Genomic DNA, 20,419 nt, shown 5'->3' on the forward strand with positions numbered 1-20,419 from the left:
GGGGTATTAGGGATATTGTCTACATGGTTGTTGTTATCGATAGCTAATGCCTCCATAGCCTTCTTCTTCTGAATCTCATTCATCCTCCTCTTCTTCTTCTCAACTCGTTGCCTAACTGATCTCAGTGTCACTTTCTCCGTGATCAGATCTGGATACAAAATATGGGAATTCCTCCGTTTTCTGTACGAACACAACATGTCTTGCAGGGATATGTCCGGGGTTAATAACTCCTTGTGACGATTCAATCTGTCCTCAAACGAGTCGTCCTCGTCAGAAGAATTAGAATAATCCTGAGTGCTAATCTTCACAGACAGCCAGATCTTCTCGTATTCTAACTGAGCAGCAGCTTGTAGCCGCATCTCACGCTCCGTGAACGAGGCACAGTCGTTTGTGAGGGAGGATCCCACGAAAGATACTTGTGTGTGCATTGCGTCATGGAGCGCTGTTTTACGAGACATCAGGATTTCAGTCAGCAGATCCTTGTAGTACTTCTGCCTCATTAGCTTGTACTTAGTATAAGATGCCTGCTGTTCAATCGACAGGAGCTCCGCAATACGAGGGTTAAAATGTCCCCGCTGCAGTTTCTTATGGAACAGATAAACAGGATTACCAAACTTGAAGTTCTTGCCACTAAGGAGGAGCTGTACAGTTTCCTCCTGGAGATGGTAACTGTCCTGAGGTCGGGGGAAGTGGGGTAAGTACTGACGGAGGTGGTCCCTCTCCTCGTCATCCAGCAGGAGCGCCCACGTTGTGTAGTTTAGCACTGACGCTAGCACTGACTTCTCTGAGTATAGGAGTAGGGGGAGGTTAATGGCACAGTCCCGGTATATTGCTATCTCTTCCACCGTGTCGTTCATCTCTTCCGTGGGTTCGTCAGATGAGTCGACCATTTAAATCTGAGGTGTCTTTGTGAGTTTTGAGAGTCATTAATGCAAGAATATAAACTTTGTAGATAGTACTTATTAATGCAAATGCTGACAATTTAAATATTCCTTAGGACCTTCTTTCGCAAAAGTACTTCATTGTCAACATTTTCAGTTTAAAAGGCTTCATAGTTCATTCAAAATTCTGCTCCGTAATAAATTTTCCAAATAGTGTCTAGTTTGTGCCTGACAAGTTTCATGACGATCCCATAAAAGCTTTGGGAAATTAGAAGATCGGAGCTTCAATTGTTACAATGGTGAAAAAAACAACATCCACAGATAGAAACAAATATTAAACCATCCATATAGAAGAAATAATCTGTCGACTCAAAATGCGGATATTCAATAATTTAACATACAATTTCCTTATAAAAACAAAACGCCAAAAATATTAAAATTTTGAATCTATCAAAAATCAAAGTCTGTCTCTAGGAGTGAGTCTGTACTGCAAGAGATTTGTGTAAAGGTAAAAGTCAAAGTTAACGATGTCAGACAGATTCCCCAGAAAGTCCATGTGATCATCCTTCTCGTTAACTAACATCAGAACGGAGGTACCTTGGCGACCTGCAGAGTGCGGGGTGTTAGCAGAGGGTGTTAGCAGAGGGTGTTAGCATGGTCCGGTGAGTTGGCAACTATTCGACAGATTAGTAAATTTAGTGCAAGTATTTGCAGTTCTTATATTACAATCAATGGAGGCCATTACAATTTTCGCAACACTGATGCACGACACTACAATTTGATTGTAAAGACGATACACATTAAAACAATGGATTAGTGTAAAGTGGTAAAGTGGAGAAGTGGTAAAGTGGAGAAGTGGTAAAGTGGTAAAGTGAAGAAGTGGTAAAGTGGTGAAGTGGTAAACTACCTGCTCTACCAGTTCTACCAGAGCGGTGAATATACTTCTTATTATCCAGGTCAGGTTTAATGTGAACCACCAGACTACACTCAGGAACATCCACACCACGTGACGCCAGGTCAGTTGCTACCAGGATCTCAAACTTATTCTCGTAAAACTCCGACATAACCCGTACTCTGCTGTTTTCTGGTACCTGTTTATAGAAAGTGGGTGATTTGTGTCAAGGAATTGTCAGCCAAGTCAATTATACGGAGATTTCAGATACCTAAAGAGGTATAAATAATATAATCAACCTAAAGCAATTTCGCTTTCGGTTCATTATCCAGATTTAAGAGTGTATGATTTAAATTTTAACAATAATAGCTCATACACCTCCCCTTATAACTGATATAAATTAGAAATGTTTGTAAAACTGCAGTGTTGCTGCAGCACATCATAGTGGCTGACTTACATCAGAGTTGATGTATTTGACGGAGTAACCAAAGCTCCTCACCAACTCAGTTACTCTAGAGCAATCGTCCTTGTGTTTGACGAACAGCATACTACAGGACCCATGTTCGTTCTTCAGGACCCACTTCAGGCACCTCTTAAACACTCCTACATCGTATAGAACTGCTTTGTGTTTTATGTGTTCTGGTAGTGACACCGACTGTGGGCGAATGAGAAGATAAAACTTATACATTTTATATTATCATTATTATAATATCGTATAATTATATTTCTTAACCTCGCCTAATATCTTAAGAGGATGGAACACAGGATATAGACGAGTTGAAATATATAGTGTAATGTATAGTAAGATAAAAGATATCGTTTACTTCTATTAAAGTATTAAGCAGTTTTAAATTCTCCCTTACCGCTGCTCCCAAGTCTATGTACTCATGATACTTCATATATCTATCAATAACAAACTGGACATTAGAAGGCACGGTTGCCGTGGTAACAATCATCTGTTTGCTGGGGTTGGAGTTGTCTAGGATCCACCGCATGTGTTGGTAGAACAAGTCGTGAAGTAGCTCGTCTGCTTCGTCTAGTACCAGAAACTTCAGGGACTTTGGTCTGGGAAACAGAGGACAAGGTTAGTAATCAAGCAGCACCTACATTCCTACAAGTTAATAAATTAAAATAGAGATGATTGTGGCTGGTAAATATTAGTTTGGGTGTGCCCATGCTTTTAACTTTCCAGTTAGTTATGTTAGTATTCAGAATTATGTTCATACCTAATAATGTTATTGGAGATAAGTTGCATAGTTCTGCCTGGAGTAGCCACGATGATATCCTTGCTCTCCAGCCTTGCCTGTCTGGCTTGCTTCTTAACTTTCACCAGTCCCGCTGTCATCAGACTCACTCTTTCTGGTCCTATAAACTCCTCCAGCACACTGAAACGTCAGATTGAGTACTTCAGTAACCATGGTAACAGAGTACAGAGTAGAGTACTATTTTAGTAGAGTACTATTTTAGTAGAGTACTATTTTAGTAGAGTACTATTTTAGTAGAGTACTATTTTAGATACACGATACACTTTCAGGTCTGATCATGTATCTTTGTAACGAGAGTCTAAAGACTAACATAACGATTGATACCTTGACAATAATAAGTACATGGTAAATGTTCCAACCTGGCGATCTGGCGGCAGAGTTCCCTAGTAGGTGCCACAATGACAGCTTGAGGAGCCCTCCCTCTTTCTTCTCCTATCCTCTGCGCTCCCACTTTGTTAAGGAGTGGTATGATAAACGCCAGTGTCTTCCCACTACCAGTTACTGACTTTATGACCGCATCTCTTGAGAAGAAATCTCTGTTAGAGCCATGTCTCTTAAATTAATTAAGTGCCAATATAAAAGTTCAATGTTGGCTTGAGATCAAAGATCTATCAAGATTCAAGAACTAGATAAACTATAACTGTGATGTTGACGGAGTGTAAACTTCGTATTATATAAACTAAAACTTGGTTAGCACATACTTGCCTCGCAGTGTAGCCTCCAATGTTCGATGTTGGACTGGTAAGGGTTTCTCGTACCCCAGCTCTTTCAATCGCTCCCTCAGCTCTGGTTGGAGCGACTTGAAATCAGCAAAGTTAACTTTTTCCTTGTGTTCACGTTTATTTTCTGACAAAATTAGCGTTTAAGTAAGTGCACGGTTAATAAAAATATCTAAATATCCGTAAATTACAAGATATAGCGCTGATAAAGATAATAATTTGATACCCAATATACACTCTGAGTGTACTACGATGAACTGTCACAGTATCACACTGAACGTGATATTTGATTATAAAGGTATGAACATTGAACAATCGCAATAATTACCGCCAAAAATGTCCTTCAACTCGTCATTGTAAGAAGGCTGATATATCTTAATATTGAGATCTGAAGCCGGAGTGATGTGTCTGTTGGATACTGCCTCAGAGTGGGGGAGTGAGGAAGTGAGACCGGTCACGTGACCACCTGTCACGTGACCATCAGTAAGATGTCGACCACAGCAGTATATGGCTTGGTAGTGGGCTTGGAGCCGGAATATAGTCCTCACATGCTGCATCCTAGGCTGTAGTACAGCGTAGTTATGCTAATAGACCAGGTTACTGGTTACAAGAAATTAGGAAATAGTACGAATCATCGGCGTGAAAATCTTCAAAAGCATTGTTGTGTATTAATTTGGTTAAATATTGAATATGGCGTGGAGGCACACTCTCGAGGAACGTTTTGACATTGTTGAAATTTCATATTCTCTCGAATTTTCTGTATACCAATGACACTGCGACTGAAGGAACTAATAAAATTCGAGAGAATATGAAATCAACAACGCATTAATTTGGCAAATCTGCAAATCTGTAATAACAGTGGCCTGGAAATCTCAGTTTAAATTGGAGTCAGAGTAATAAACAATATAATAATGTAAGCCTAAAAGTAATAACTTATTATTTAATCAACGTACAAACGGCGTTTATAACAGCAATATAATTATCATCGCCTTACAATACTACATGTCACAGTACACTGTAATGATCACTGTGTTTCATAGCCTAATGGATTATGCCTTTATACAATGCCCATGTTATCACAAATTTACACGACCATCCAAATATTTCACCGCAGCTCAAAACATCCAATGAAAATAGTCTCCAAGAGAAATGGTAGGTTTAAGAGTTCTAGTAGGATACAGTAGGGTTCTCTCTAACGTCCCCTAATCTGTCCTGTAGAGACAGCTCGTGAGGGTAGGGTTTCTCCCCGGGGTTGTATATGTTACCGGGGGTAGGTGCCACGTACGCAACTTTACCCGCGCTGAAATCATTTCTGTGTTAGAGATTTTAAATCATTGTGAAGTTAGTGTAATGCCAGATTTCTAGACGCAGAATTATCTGCCGTCTGGCGTACAAAAATCATGTGTCCTAATATATTTGTCATATAACCATCAGTTATAATTTATATTATCAGAGAAAAATATAAATTTTAACAAAAACCCACCTCTCCTCAGCCCCAGCCTCTATCTGTTTATTAAGCAAACTAACAGGAGGTCCCATCTTCCTCCTGGTGTCCCTATCATAGTAGTAGTTAGCTGACACAGCAGAGTTCTCCGTGGGAGGAAACACTGGTTGAGGGGTGGAGCGGGGGGCCTGGTTCTTGGGTGCTCTCATGTGATCTCGGTACGGCTTCTTTGTCAGAAACTCTATCAGCTTGTGTCTGAACCGTCCACCTGGTATTAGGCCGCCACTCATTGTTTGCTGTACGGTGACGTGTACGTGGTTAGAAAGGGTTTGGAGTTTCTATTTTGATTAATGGTGATTTTAATCAACCGTGTTGTTTAATCAATAAAGTCTAGACTAGATTATAGATAAGTAGGACAACTCGTAATTTCGTGAACATTTTGTTAGTGCAGTCGTTTTATTCAGTAATACGCCTCAAGATTATATTATATTGTTGCTTTAAACTTTTAAAAGACAGATCGGTTGGAAATCAAAATACAGAATTTAGTACTTCAATTTAAATTTCCTCAAAATTAAAATCATTTTAGTTCACAAAAATTAATTTCAATCGGGAATTCAAATAAGTCATCGGTTTGTGATAACATCAAACTTTAAAAAATTCAATCACAAATAATCACATCATCATAATATCATCATAGCACCATCACAGACGTTCTGCCAAGTACAGAAAAGAAAATTAGCTCAAGTTTACACCAACAACGATTGACATTCGAATGTACAGTATTTATATAGCAGTACGTACTGACTCACAGACTATTTTAAAGCTAACATCATCTAGATTAAAATCCGAAACCCTAAACCTTCAAGATGTGCAAAAATGTATATAAATATAATCAAGACTCGACATAATTAAGTAAATAACATTTTGTCAGATTGTATTATCATTGCTCTGCTGATTGAATAACTCTCAGTTCTACAAAATGCAAGCTTTATAAAGTTATAAGCTACCAAAAAGTAAAAATCAGGTATCAGATTTGGGGCTGAAGATAATTATTAAGGAATCTAACTAACATCATTTAAGATTCAAAATATTAAGCATAACTAAAAACTTTGGCATCTAAAACACACCAATTTCAACTGCTCAACAACTTCGCCATTTCCTCCTCCAGAGACGAAAACTTAGCTCTCATATCTGCTAAAGACTTATTAACTTGAGCCTTATGTTGGGTGATATCAATCTGTAACTTCTCCGTGTTATCCCTCAATTTCCCATGATATGACTGCAACTGTTTCACCTTTTCTTCGCATTCCTTCACCCTGTTGATATTGTCCAGGAGTCCACTAGCAAACTTGGTGGAGAGAGCCTCCTCTAAATGGGAACTGTGTCCCTCCATGAAGTGATCAAACTCTTCAGCTGCCAACGAAAGTTGATCAGGAGTTATGTTTTCAAGGAACTGGAGGGCACAACAAATATTGGTAAAATGGTAGGCCATCTCACCGCTGGTAAGTTTCTCTTGGGGGAGGAACCGGTCGATATACTGAGTAGTAGCGAATAAGTTGGGAGGTGCTGCCACTATGATCGTGTATATCAACATGGGGAGGAGTTCGTCTGCTCCAGCTGCTTTATCGTGAGCCAGGTTGAACAACTCATGAAGTGCTTTGCAGCACAGAACAATACAAGCTATCTTATCATGGGGACTTCGCTTTTTATTCAGCTCTAGGAGATAGTATTGTGCTAGTGCCAGTTGGCGATCTGAGTTTTCATTATCACTGGGCAGGCTGAAATCTAGATGTTTGGGAAGAATCCAGTGCAATGATCTGATTTTACTGTCTAAAGTATCGTTCTTACCTCTATCCATCGGAGGATTAAAAACGTTCGCATAAATGTTAACCATGACAAACCTTTCCATACCCACCACCACATCATCAACTGACTCTTGTTTCCAACCCTCAAAATGAGGAAAATCTCCTATTCTCTTGGTCATGTATCCATAGAACATCTGAACCTCTTTACTCCTTACACTGATATCTTCCTTGCTGCCCCTCACTCTGAATATAAAGTTTTTAGTTTGTTGAGCAATGTTTAAATCCAGAACTTTACCAGTCCTCAACATGAAGTAGTATGAAAACTGGTTACGGTCCTGGTTGTCTGAGTTTTCTTCTTCTTGGCAGTTTTCATTTTCTTCTGCAGCACGTCGTCTGTTGGAGGGACTTGGAGACAAGCCGGACCGGAAAAATTCCATGTGAGCTAAACCTGAGTGTGGATTAGGTTAAGTTCATTTTAGAGTGAGATAAAGGGCTATCAGACACGTCATATAATCATTATAATATATTATTATAAGTTATCAAGTAATTGTTAAATTAACATGCTGACTTGAAGCACCGTGAGACATTGAAATAGCTCCGAAATTTAAGAACCAATTAATACGAATTATGCATAACTTTAAGAACCACCACTACACAGAAGAAGAAACCATTAAAACCATGTCGATAGATGGATAAAAAAGGTTATTGAAAAGTACCATCTAATCAATCTGCTTAACCTTCAATATATCAACAGGCAATTATACATTATAATACTGATAGTGATATGGGTAAGTAAACTACATAAAAACAGTGACCAGAAGGCTAGTTCAACTGCAAGCTACTGACAGATTGAGTAAATTTACCTGAAAATGGCTCACTCTGCACTCGTCCCATATGAAATTTGCAACACCGAAAACATTATCAAGAATTTCCAACTGGCTCTGAGAGGATTGACCTTCAAAGAGGGTACTGTCTAATAAGTCTATAGCTATGGAAGCATATTGCTCCTAACTGACAACTGTTCCTATTTCTGGGATTTCTCAGATCATTATTTGTTGTCTTTTTCATAAAAAAAGGAGTTCTCGGTTGTGCGCTGTATTTTTAATAAATAATGCCTTTCCTACTGGTTGAGGGAAGCTAGACAGTGGTGGAATGACACAATGGCCATTGCACAAAAAATAATTGTTAATAATTGTTTTTGGTTCTTCATTGATGCTGCTCAAGTTTAGATTTAGATGATATGTGCGGTGTCCAGTTACTCGTGAACTCCTGGAGAATGTTTCTGCAGCTTGCAGTCTATGATTCTAGCTTTCTAGGGAACTGCTACGTCATAGGAAGTCAGATCAGAACTAGCAACTATTGTTTCAATTTCACAGTCAACGACTACGATTCTCTTGAATTGCTGTTGTGTTACTGCGAAATCAGAAATCAATGATTTAATCACTGCCAAATTGAAACATTTATTAATTGTTGTTTTTACTGGTAATCTTGTTTTGCTCTTATGAGTGGGTCAATCATTTATTTTTAATTGTAGTTGACGAAATGAGAGTCTCCACTCAGTGTGTTAAAACATAATTCTTTGTCGACGTTTCGGCTACATGCCTTTGTCATAAACAGGACGTACTGAAAACTTACATAGCTGCAAAGATACAATGTTAAAATAATCTATTAATACTACGAAATATAACAACAAAAAAATAAAATCTTGAAACACAACAACAATCACAAATTTATCCAAAAGAAACATAAAATATAATGGCTAAAAGAATCCACACCGCAACAAACCGTGAACAATTCCTCATAGTACTACAAACATTTTACCAAGATAGCTCCTTCATAAAACTGATTAATCAAAAATTATCTAGGTTTATAAGTTCAATATTACATTAACTTCCAAGTATATTTTATCCAATCACCTTCATTTACGGACTCAGACAATTGAGTATTTATTTCTGGGTTTTCACGTTTTATTAGAACCGACTGCCACAATTGACGGTCCACATAGTCTTTACATCTTTTTCGAACTATAAACCGAAACGGTATGTTTGGCATTGAAATGTCTGCATGCTCCTCTAGGTAGTGCTTCCCCATGGCCGTAGATTTGTTGCCATCCCTTACTGATTTGTAGTGTTCCCAGGCTCTACTTCTTTTAAACCTACCAGTTTCCCCAATGTAGGACTTATTACATATTTGGCATATTAATTGGTAGCAAATGTTTTTGATCATGCAGGATTTATCGCACTGGTAGCATTTGCTGTCACTTTGTTTATTGCATTTTGTTTGCTGTAGGCTAGATCTTGTTAAAGCTTCCATGAGACGTTTTCCTGATGTGAATGTTACCCTGGTGGAATCCAAGAGGTTTTGATTTCTTAGGGTATAGTAGACTTTTCGACACGTCTGTTCATTTATATAAGGTAATGATAAGTAAGCTATTTTTGAGTTCTTTTTAGGCGCATTTTGTTTATCCAGTGTATTCTGTGTTTCTCGAATAAGTTTCTTGACAATCTTAGGAGGGAAAATGCTAAAGAAGAATAGTTTCCCTCCTAATATTGTCAAGAAACTTATTCGAGATATGCTAAAGAAGAATAGTTTCCCTCCTAATATTGTCAAGAAACTTATTCGAGAAACACAGAATACACTGGATAAACAAAATGCGCCTAAAAAGAACTCAAAAATAGCTTACTTATCATTACCTTATATAAATGAACAGACGTGTCGAAAAGTCTACTATACCCTAAGAAATCAAAACCTCTTGGATTCCACCAGGGTAACATTCACATCAGGAAAACGTCTCATGGAAGCTTTAACAAGATCTAGCCTACAGCAAACAAAATGCAATAAACAAAGTGACAGCAAATGCTACCAGTGCGATAAATCCTGCATGATCAAAAACATTTGCTACCAATTAATATGCCAAATATGTAATAAGTCCTACATTGGGGAAACTGGTAGGTTTAAAAGAAGTAGAGCCTGGGAACACTACAAATCAGTAAGGGATGGCAACAAATCTACGGCCATGGGGAAGCACTACCTAGAGGAGCATGCAGACATTTCAATGCCAAACATACCGTTTCGGTTTATAGTTCGAAAAAGATGTAAAGACTATGTGGACCGTCAATTGTGGCAGTCGGTTCTAATAAAACGTGAAAACCCAGAAATAAATACTCAATTGTCTGAGTCCGTAAATGAAGGTGATTGGATAAAATATACTTGGAAGTTAATGTAATATTGAACTTATAAACCTAGATAATTTTTGATTAATCAGTTTTATGAAGGAGCTATCTTGGTAAAATGTTTGTAGTACTATGAGGAATTGTTCACGGTTTGTTGCGGTGTGGATTCTTTTAGCCATTATATTTTATGTTTCTTTTGGATAAATTTGTGATTGTTGTTGTGTTTCAAGATGTTATTTTTTTGTTGTTATATTTCGTAGTATTAATAGATTATTTTAACATTGTATCTTTGCAGCTATGTAAGTTTTCAGTACGTCCTGTTTATGACAAAGGCATGTAGCCGAAACGTCGACAAAGAATTATGTTTTAACACACTGAGTGGAGACTCTCATTTCGTCAACTACAATTAAAAATAATTGTTGTTTTTGTTGAAGTTACATATTTTGGGTTCTGATTTTGATATTTTTGACCGTACAATTGTCTTACAAGGGGGGGGGGGGGGGGGAGGGGGGGGGGATACAACGGTCATTAATGTGCATTAATGGGTATAAATGGGCATAAATGGGCATTAATGTGCATTAATGTATATGTATATTTCAGCAAAATTCTATAATACTATACTGCCATTCTATATACTATACTGCCATTAATGCCCATACTTTTTTTCCCATTTTTGCCCATTTTTCTATTAAATATGGGCATTAATGGGCATTTATGTGCATTAATGGGCATTAATGTGCAAAATTTTTAAATACTGCCATTAATGCCCATACTTTTTTTCCCATTTTTGCCCATTTTTCTATTAAATATGGGCATTAATGTGCATTAATGGGCATTAATATGCATAAATAGGCATTAATGTGCATTAATGTATATATGTATATTTCAGCAAAATATTATAATACTGACATTAATGACCGTTGTATCCCCCCCCCCCCCCCTTACAAGGCCCTTTAAGCCTTTTTATGGGCAATAACAATCCCTACTTTTTTATGGAGGGTCGCTTACAGCTTGACTCTAAAGTATAAAATCAGTGACTCAACCCAAGCTTACAGCTTACATGAATAACTAGACCATGATCTTCGACATGACAATATAATATATATTGGGAACCCCATCGATGCCCATGCCTATTTGATCAATATTTGAGGAATAAATGGTTGAAATAGGCATCATTTCTATAATTGTTCGGTCAACATAGAAAAAAGCTGTTTTTAAGCTGATGCCCATTTTATCAAAAGTTGGCGAATAAATGGATAATATTACCACACAATACTGCATATCTTGTCCAATAATTTATAGATTTACCTAAGTTGAATCGCCACCAGATAGATAAAATTAGCTGAAGGTATGCATAAGAGGTGGATAAGAAGTATATCTAGCTCAAAGAAGAAGACAAAGAAGAAGACATGTAATGAATTTGAAGAATTTTGGAAGAATTCATACACGCAATATATCCATGGAATCCCAACGGTCTTCTACAAATCTGAATTGTCAAAAAAACAGGTAAGTTTACAGAATGTTTTCGTTATTATCTGTCAAAATAGAACATGATCTGATAAGCAAAATATTACATATTGTCTCTTCAGATTCGCACAGCTGGATGAAAACGTGCTGTTAGTAAGTTATATCTATTATCAATATAATAATAAAAATAAAATCTGATAATTTCAGAGACATGATAGGCTAGATCCGGTACTTCTTTACGATGACTCCACTTACAACCCAGCAACCAAAGTAAGGTTTGTGTGCACTTCTGACACACACAACCTAACTGAAAGATTCACAAAGCCAGTGCCGTATGGGGACGTGCTTTTACATGCCGGAGATTTCACTCAGGTATCTCTTTATACTTTTATACTTTTAAGTTTCATAATTAATGAATTGGCATCGAACCTCAACCTGTTATCTTTATGTAGCAGAGTGAGACTATTTCCTCCTCAATGTTAAGGTTTCAAATGATTGTAAGACTGAGCAAAGTTTAAGTTACTGTTGACCCTCTGTTTGGAATCAGCTACCGAATGAATTGAGAACTTTTACTGATATTCTATTGTTTAAAAGGAAACTGAAGACTTATTAAAAAAAAATTTGAGTATGTAATGTTATTGCACAGTGAAGGCCGAAGGGTTGTCATATAATTAAAAAAAAATAACAATAATAATAATTTATGAGTCGCTTTGATTTCAAGCCATCTATATGTATAGTTATTGTTATAATCATTATTATATCCAGTGGTGCCATAGATCATTTATTTCCATTTACAGTTACCACAATTTAAGTCCTATATTCCTAATTAATATTAAGTATTAAATTAGCTGAATTCAGAGAACTATCACCTGTCTCTAACGAGAGTTATATTTTGCAGGAAGGAGAAATGTGTCAGGTTGAGCAATTCTCAGAATGGTTGGAGTCTCTCCCTCATCGTATTAAAATTGTTATTGCAGGTTACCAGGGGGGACTTTCTTCGTTTATTTCTGCAATGAGCATAACAATATAGCACGAGCATTTGGTTATTTGTAAAGTTATAAACAACTTTCTTTTATGATCAGAAAAAATCACAACAGTTCAGTTCATGGTTACATCAGATTAATATATTATTATATTATTAATTAAATTATATATTATATACTAAATTGAATTTTTATTTTGTCAGGTAATCACGACTTAACACTTGATGCAGGAAGATTCCCACAGAATCATATTAGAGATGCTTTCATAGGTCGCTTACAGCGGAGCTGTATCTATCTTGAAGACAGTACCGCGATTATCAACGGAATCAAAATATATGGCACTCCATGGTTGGTTTCACGTCATTGGTTTAGATATCATTGTATATTGTGTTTGATAGATGATGCAAGGAAATACTAAGCCCCAGAAAAGTATTTGAAAACACGTTATGTGCTTGATAGCACAATTATCTCTCAATTAAGTTGTCTAATTGTAACATGAGGAATCACAAGTATTACTAAGTAATCCCCGCTAGGATTCCTGAGTATAACGGCAAGTGGGGCTTTGAGTTGAAAAGGGAAGACGAGTGTTCTGCAAAGTGGAGAGAGATACCCTCTGATACTGATATCTTACTGTCCCATACCCCTCCTGTAGGACATGGAGATAGATGTGCTGACAGTTCACGAGCTGGGTAGGTTCACTATAAAGGGGGGGGGGGGGATCATAATTAAGGGGTTCACTATTAAGGGGCCGGCCGCGGGGTTCACTAGTATTAATGTGCTCTTTTTAGATATTTTATATTACAGGACTTTACATTTAGTGAGATTAAAATCAGGTTAAACATTATTCATCAAATTAAAAGTTAAAAATACAGGGTAGGCCAAAAGTCAGTGCAAGTGGGCATGCGTTTTATATTTGAGAGCTGTTGCTTTGCAGATGGCATACTGTACTACACTTATTCGAGGATTCTGTCGCAAAAATTTGAAATTTCGAATATATTAGACCACGCCCATTCAATATTAAAACACCTATATTGTTCTCTTTCAACATGCTGAACGCCTAATTTTTTCAGAGACGGTAGATTATTATTATTATGTTTCATCTGATTTGGAAATATAAGGCAAAATGGATGACGTAAAATGACGAAGGTATCAAGCATTTTGTGTATCTCGTTAACAAAATTGACTGGGTGATTATGTGACACCGTGACACGAAATCTTAATTGGGCAGCCTTAAAGATTCCCATAATGTTCAATGGGGTGGTTAACAGGGTTGAGGGTCACCTTATCACGTGATTAGGTAAGCCAATCACCTGATCACACGTAATGAATAAACTCGTTATACTTCGTATCTCGGTCCACTGAGAAGCTACAACTCTCATTTTTTCAGGACAAACGTTATTCGAATGGCCAAACACAATCCAATAAAAGTTGACTCGATCCGACTATCCAAACCATCAAATAAAGAAATAAATGCGGAAATGAACCTTTATTTGAAAAAAATGAACACTAGTCGAATATTTTTCGATTTGACGAATTCCTCGAATCAGTGGTGGTAGTAAGTCATACCACAAATAATCATTTCAATTGGGCACTCAGTGACAGTGACTGAGCTATTAAGGCCAACGTTTGCACTCTGACTTTTGGCCCACCCTGTATTAGCGTTTAAAATTATTAAGATATCAGAATCAAATTAATTAAACAGTTAAAAAAATATATAAGAAAGTAAAATCATTAATAAAACGCTTTAAAACCCTAAGTACTTAATGGGTTTCATAACTTTCAAACCTAACAAAAAAAACTTTAAGTAAAAAATCATATCGCAATGTCAAGTCAACACTATGAAAGTAATATTTAGCTATATTTTCAGATGTGTAAATCTACTGCAACAGGTACAACTCCGGATTAAGCCACAGTATCAAGTCTTTGGGCATGTCCAGGAAGGTAAAAGTTAAATCTAATCTTGCATCAAACCAATTTAAAGTTCTAGAGATGCTTCTTATGGCTTTATGGGGGAACCCAAGGGGTATTTTGGGGTATTTCGGGTATTATAGGGGACCTTATTATGCCCGGGATTTCCAAAACCTATTAAGGCAAAATACCCCTTGGCTTCACCCTTCTTATATTCTATATTGTTATCAGGTATTGCAAGCTAGCCATCGCCGATGGTTTGTATCACTCCTATCCTGTACTAATCAAGATATAAAAAAAAGTTATTTTATAAAATCGCGGAATCGCAAGAACCATCCAGTCTATGCTTCTAAGAGTCTTTAATTGCTGTGCAAATCAAGGAAGCCTAATGTTGCCCTAGGCTTGCCCCAAGTCACACTCACGTGGTTCTGCAATTTAATAGGCGTTTTCCAGTTTAATTTAACCAATCTTTTCGTCGCACTCAAGACGCAAAAAGTTCATTATAAGAAGGAGGCGCATCACCACCAGCAAAGGAATGTGTTGGAGTTTCTCCACCACTTGTCTGTGGGAACTGCCCTGTAGGTGGAAATTGTGCGTGTGATGGAGGGTAATAGGCTCCATAAGGACCTGGAGGCACGTCTGGGTTGACACTACTTCCAGAAGTGCTGTGAGTCGTTTGTGCAGTGAAGTTTGTTTCAGGTGTATAGTATGATGGAGGAGCACTTGCTGGTGGCGGATAATGCCCTGCACTCTGCTGTCCACCCCCAGCACTTGCTGGTGGCGGATAATACCCTGAACTCTGCTGTCCAACACCAACATTAGTTGGTGGCGGGGGATTTGGTAAACCTACTGTGGTCTCTGCTACTCCTGTGTCCTCCCTATCCGATGGCGTCCCTGATCCGATGGCGTTGATGATCCTGGAGCGTTCAGCTATTTCTGATTGTGTCATTGGTTCTGGCGGTTGATAGGTATTTTGTTTGTGGCAACAGTAACATACGAAAATCAATACAGGTATTCCTGCCAGCAATCCAAAAACTAAGCCTATATTTTTGCTACGGTTCCCACTCCTTCTCCTTGAATCATTATTATAAGTTGATAGTCTTTTCCCGTCTTCGGAGAAGGAAGTTCTCCGTCTTGAATCGTAGGTAGTTTCAGAGCGTCTCCTTGAATCGTAGGTAGTTTCAGAGCGTCTCCTTGAATCATAGGTAGTTTCAGAGCGTCTCCTTGAATCGTAGGTAGTTTCAGAGCGGCGCCTTGAATCGTAGGTAGTTTCAGAGCGTCTCCTTGAATCGTAGGTAGTTTCAGAGCGTCTCCTTGAATCGTAGGTAGTTTCAGAGCGTCTCCTTGAATCGTAGGTAGTTGATCGTCTTCTTGAATCGTAAGTAGTTGAGCGTCTTCTTGAATCGTCGAGGTATGTTATTCGTCTTCTGTCACTGATAAAATTTGAACGATGATATACATTTGAGTACAACATGGGTATTAGGTATATATATACAATACCCATACATATATAATGGGCTCGAAAAATAAAAATATTTTCTCGAATTTTTTCAACTACCCCTACTTTTACGACTTTAAAAAGCAATGTATATGCCCACCGATAGTCATTACCCATGCCCATTTGAAAGGTTTAGGAATAAATGGGCGGATTAGGTGCCCCCCCTCACTAAATAAATGGTGATATATCCTGCCCATTGCCCAACGATCAAGATTGACGATCTTTAAAGTTATAGCAGTAAATTTAAACAGCATGAAGAAAATATTCTTACGTGAAAGTACTGGTACTCCTTCTTCTTGAGTCAGTATAAGCTTCTGATAGACTGCTATCCGTGTAGAGCAATCCCAGTGCTGCTATCACTACTGCAACTACTGCACATCCTGATATATTATTCATCCTGCATATTTTATGGGAATTACTTCCTTTTTTGTAAATAAACTTTCAAATCATAGCAATTACATCGGGCCCTAAGTCAAAGTGCACCTATGTTAAGTGAAGCGATGCTGCAACCAAGGCATGCTAGGTTTAATACAATGGACTGAAAAGGTTACAGCTTAAAACATATATGTCATACAAAATTACCATAAACACTTAAGATTTAAATTAAAAGATAAAGATAATAATATACTCACAATAAAAAATGTAAAATTTACTATATAATATAAATAGTAAGGAAATCAGGAAATTTAAAGTTCTGATTAAAGATTTGTTCGGGGTTAAATAACATTTCGGAAGTTTAGTCAGACCTTAAAAATCTAAAAGTTTTAAAAACACGATAAATTTACCATCAATATAAAAGGATAATTTTAACCTTTAAATTACAGGTATAATACCTTTAAATTATTCCTTTTCTCTTCAGACAGCGGAATTACAACTGATGGTCAAACAATCTTCATCAACGCTGCCATGTGCAACGAAAAGATGAAACCAGTTCTTGATCCTGTCGTGTTTGATATGGACAAAAAGTCAGAGGAAATGCTTCTGGTGTCTTCCACTTCTCAGTGGAATGTATTAGATCCCAGACAAAAACAGACTACCTTTTCGAATTCAATTTGTCGCATGTGTGGCCATGATAATAATGACTCATCACGTCATTGATGAAATGGTTGAGAGGTTTTGTTTCACAATTGTGGCACAAGTTTTATGTGCATTCACTATTTCGCCAAGAGAAAGATTACCTGATTTCCTTCGGACTAAATAGATATGCTGACATAGGACTAGGCAATGACAAGAAGTTAATTTCAAAGATATGCTCACATTTTATCTTTATCAATCATTTTGTTTGATAGATTGCCTGAATCAACAGATTTTGTATTGATATTTGATATTCAGAACTAAAGACGCGATGTTTTCTTTGCTCTGTCAGATAGAAAATTAAAAGAGATTAATAAATTTATTGATTTTAAGTCAACATACATCGATTTGCCGGAGTTTGTGACTTATAAATGTATTAAATTCCCCAACCCCCCTGGGCCTGGTCAACTAGAATCCTGATAAACTGATATATCCTGATCCTAGCCCCTTCAGGCACTAACAAATGTCTAGTATTTTAAACTAGTCGACCTTATACACAATTACACATCACACAACAAGAATATATTATATAAACGTCCCCACAGCAGAAAAATAGCACAACAAAATAAGATTTTCATAAACACTAAAGTCCACTTTTCAAACACTAAAATAGTTCAACAATACAGTACAAAATTATACCATCTACTAAACTGATATAATACATTATATACATTATATTATATTTGATCCTAATTTACAATAGCATTATAAACTACTGTATGTACATTTTACATCAATAATTAAAAGCAACGCATACCTACATTGATAACTGAGAATTCAGAGTACGTAAATTCCCATTCATATCAAGAAAACGATTCGGACAGATAGAAATATCATTAACTAAACTATCGTGTACGAAATCATGCGTAAAAAATTAAACGAGAAAACATAAAGCACATAATATTTCACATGATTATTTCTTTCGTGGATCTGATAAGTTCCATTCAGCAGGAGCAGACACGAGAATAGTTTCCTCAGAAATCTTATCCATTTCAAAGACAACAGGATATTGCTCGGGTTTGTATCTTAATGTACACATTGAAGCGTTGATGAAGGTCGTTTGTCCATCCGTTGTGACTCCTGCATCTATTGAAGGATTTATATATCATATTATGAAAAATACCTACAAGGTATGTTCCTAGTATCTACCTTATGATATATCTACGAATACAAGCAATGCATAGAAGAAAAACTTCAAATCAATTTTAGTGTTGTTAAAAATTATTGCTAGGACATGGTAGTGACAGTTGATAATTATTTACCTTCGTGAATGTGTCCAAAAATATGATATTGAGGCTTCACTCGGAGCTGAATTTCTTGAAGTAAATCAACACAACTGAGAGGTAGAAAAATGTCAAAGATGGCGAAGTAGTTAAAAACATTGTTTTTGGTAATAAAGTTACGTAGTTACATTACGTCATGATATGTATCTAATTACGTGGAGGAAACATTATATATCCAAGTTGAAACTGCAATAAACGTACCCAGCCCTGATGCCGTTGCGGACCCTGTCTCCGTGTCCAATAGGAGGGCCATGTGTTATCAGAATGTCAGTGTTATCAGGAATCTCCTTCCATTTCGCAGCACATTCCTCACCTCTCTTTAGGTTATAACCCCAGTTTCCAAACAAAGGTTGCCTGGGGTGGGTACCTGAGTACGGGCATTTCGTGCACTGACAGCATGATACATTGTACTAACTAATCTATTAGTAAACAGCAAAATATGTTGTATTCTAGTAAACAGCAAGATACATTGTACTGACTAATCTACTGGTAAACAGCAAGATATGCTGTACTAACTAATCTACTAGTAAACAGCAAGATATGTTACATTATACTAAGTAATCTACTGGTAAACAGCAAGATATGGCCGATAGAAAATGTTACATTGTACTAACTAATCTACTAGTGAACTACTACTAGACTTCCATATTATTACGGTGTAGTGCTGTGATTTATTATAGTTTGTGGGCAACAGATTAATCGTTAACGAAATACCGTTTACATATTTTGTAAATGCCTCAAAATCAACTAACCAGGGAGACCCGAATATCTTGATGCCACTGACAACAGCACTGTTGTCTTCCAAGTAGGTACAGCTCTTGTGCAGTCGACCAATTAGTCTTTCACGAATGTTGGGATCAGATGCGGTCATTGGATCAAACGAGAGTTCGTGATTTCCTGTGGAACATAAAAATAGGGTAATTATATTATATGTGTTAGAGTGGACTAAGGAGATGTTGATAACAATGTAAGATTTTTGGAGTACTTAATTTTAACAATCGCATTCACATGACTAAGGTGTAAAACTAACATTCACATTCTTAACCGTAGTCATATTCTTAACCGTAATAAATAAAAACTCGTCGATAAATCATTATTATAAATAACCAACAATCCAACCTGCGATCACAATCTTAATAGGATGAGGTAGTGTGTCCAGCCAATCTGCAAAATGTTCAACCTCCTTCACACATCCGACCTGACTTACATGACTATTTAACATTAAATAACAACCATTCTATATACATTTAGGAGCAATCGTTCGTAACATCGAATAAGACTAGAATACTTAAAAATTCGGGGGTTTTAAGCACTTTTCAATAAAAGTCAACATAACAATATAAATTATAATAATTATTACGGGTTAAAACCTGGGTAAAGTCGCCGCCATGTATCAGAACGTCTCCATCAGGAACTTGAAAGTTATACCTATCCGTTTGGTTGTGAGTATCAGATGTACACACAAATCTTACTTTCGTGGCAGGATCGTAAGTGGAATCGTCAGAAAGTGAATGTATATCTCGTCTGTCTTGTTTCTGTAAGATCATTTTATCTTGCTTGATTAACATATTATACATATGAATAGGAATATTTTATGCTTTGAATTTAATTTTTAACATACCGTAACACATCATCTGTTATCAAATCGAAGGTTTAAAAGACGGAAAATTCACTTAATTTTCTCCATAAGTCACCTGAAATTTATTAAGAACCTCCTTATAGAACCTAGTAGGAGAATCTGCGTGTATACTCGTACACTCGCTCCAAAAAGTCTCAAATGCTTCAGGAGAAATTGCACCCTGTCCAATTCCAGTCATATTTGTAACCCACTGTTTCGCTGCACTGAACATACGAATTTCCCCTTTCAATCATGAAGCTGGTAATGATATAGACTGGTTCAGAACTTTAAAATATGTAAGGGGAGTCTGTTGTGTTTCTTATGATATTAAATTCAGATGTTATTCTGGAATAATCTGACATTGAAATTTACGTTTTTCATAGCACAATCCCGAAATTTAGTCGATTTT

The 20,419-nt window shown here is 36.9% G+C and overlaps 6 protein-coding genes across 11 annotated transcripts in view; 2 read left to right on the forward strand and 4 right to left on the reverse strand.

Annotated features, from left to right (window-relative positions):
• LOC134824619 (uncharacterized) overlaps positions 1-4,316 on the reverse strand; it is a 98,867-nt gene extending 94,551 nt beyond the window's left edge. For 2 of the 4 annotated variants that reach the window (XM_063836572.1, XM_063836582.1), the window contains exons 1-7: positions 4,086-4,316; positions 3,740-3,884; positions 3,398-3,559; positions 3,000-3,158; positions 2,637-2,838; positions 2,231-2,428; positions 1,944-1,972 (exon numbers count right to left, since the gene is read on the reverse strand). In XM_063836572.1, the coding sequence (XP_063692642.1) occupies positions 1,944-1,972; positions 2,231-2,428; positions 2,637-2,838; positions 3,000-3,158; positions 3,398-3,559; positions 3,740-3,884; positions 4,086-4,314 (1,124 nt within the window). In that variant the 5' untranslated portion in view covers positions 4,315-4,316. Of the gene's footprint in view, positions 1-1,203; positions 1,488-1,788; positions 1,973-2,230; positions 2,429-2,636; positions 2,839-2,999; positions 3,159-3,397; positions 3,560-3,739; positions 3,885-4,085 lie in introns of those variants that run through there. The other 2 variants (XM_063836562.1, XM_063836551.1) reach the window with 2 other exon arrangements.
• The window catches only part of LOC134824632 (zinc finger protein 675-like), a 105,282-nt gene that overhangs the window by 55,186 nt on the left and 29,677 nt on the right, over positions 1-20,419 (forward strand). The gene's annotated exons all lie outside the window — the stretch shown is intronic.
• LOC134824657 (BRO1 domain-containing protein BROX-like) overlaps positions 1-20,419 on the reverse strand; it is a 56,840-nt gene that overhangs the window by 24,417 nt on the left and 12,004 nt on the right. The gene's annotated exons all lie outside the window — the stretch shown is intronic.
• LOC134813421 (rab5 GDP/GTP exchange factor-like) lies at positions 5,689-7,450 on the reverse strand. The gene has a single exon (XM_063821185.1). It carries the CDS (start codon positions 7,441-7,443, stop codon positions 6,334-6,336), a length of 1,110 nt encoding a protein of 369 aa, XP_063677255.1. The 5' UTR covers positions 7,444-7,450; the 3' UTR covers positions 5,689-6,333.
• LOC134825230 (UPF0046 protein C25E10.12-like) lies at positions 11,530-17,580 on the forward strand. Its single transcript, XM_063837415.1, has 8 exons — positions 11,530-11,685; positions 11,854-12,018; positions 12,545-12,623; positions 12,833-12,977; positions 13,163-13,318; positions 14,497-14,570; positions 16,895-17,043; positions 17,563-17,580. The coding sequence occupies exons 1-8, from the start codon at positions 11,530-11,532 to the stop codon at positions 17,578-17,580; spliced, it is 942 nt and encodes a 313-aa protein (XP_063693485.1).
• Positions 17,773-20,270, reverse strand: LOC134824677 (metallophosphoesterase domain-containing protein 1-like). Of its 2 annotated transcripts, XM_063836648.1 has the most exons (7): positions 20,087-20,270; positions 19,763-19,927; positions 19,512-19,590; positions 19,145-19,289; positions 18,594-18,746; positions 18,372-18,445; positions 17,773-18,195 (listed from the first exon to the last, which is right to left on the reverse strand). In XM_063836648.1, exons 1-7 carry the CDS (start codon positions 20,240-20,242, stop codon positions 18,023-18,025), a joined length of 945 nt encoding a protein of 314 aa, XP_063692718.1. In that variant the 5' UTR covers positions 20,243-20,270; the 3' UTR covers positions 17,773-18,022. The 2 variants fall into 2 exon arrangements, with proteins under 2 accessions (XP_063692718.1, XP_063692726.1); XM_063836656.1 differs by lacking the exon at positions 20,087-20,270 and having other exon boundaries at positions 19,512-19,594; positions 19,763-19,858.

Source organism: Bolinopsis microptera, chromosome 1 (assembly GCF_026151205.1).
Source record: "Bolinopsis microptera isolate Bmic1 chromosome 1, MBARI_Bmic_1.0, whole genome shotgun sequence".
Taxonomy (NCBI): Eukaryota; Metazoa; Ctenophora; class Tentaculata; order Lobata; family Bolinopsidae; genus Bolinopsis; species Bolinopsis microptera.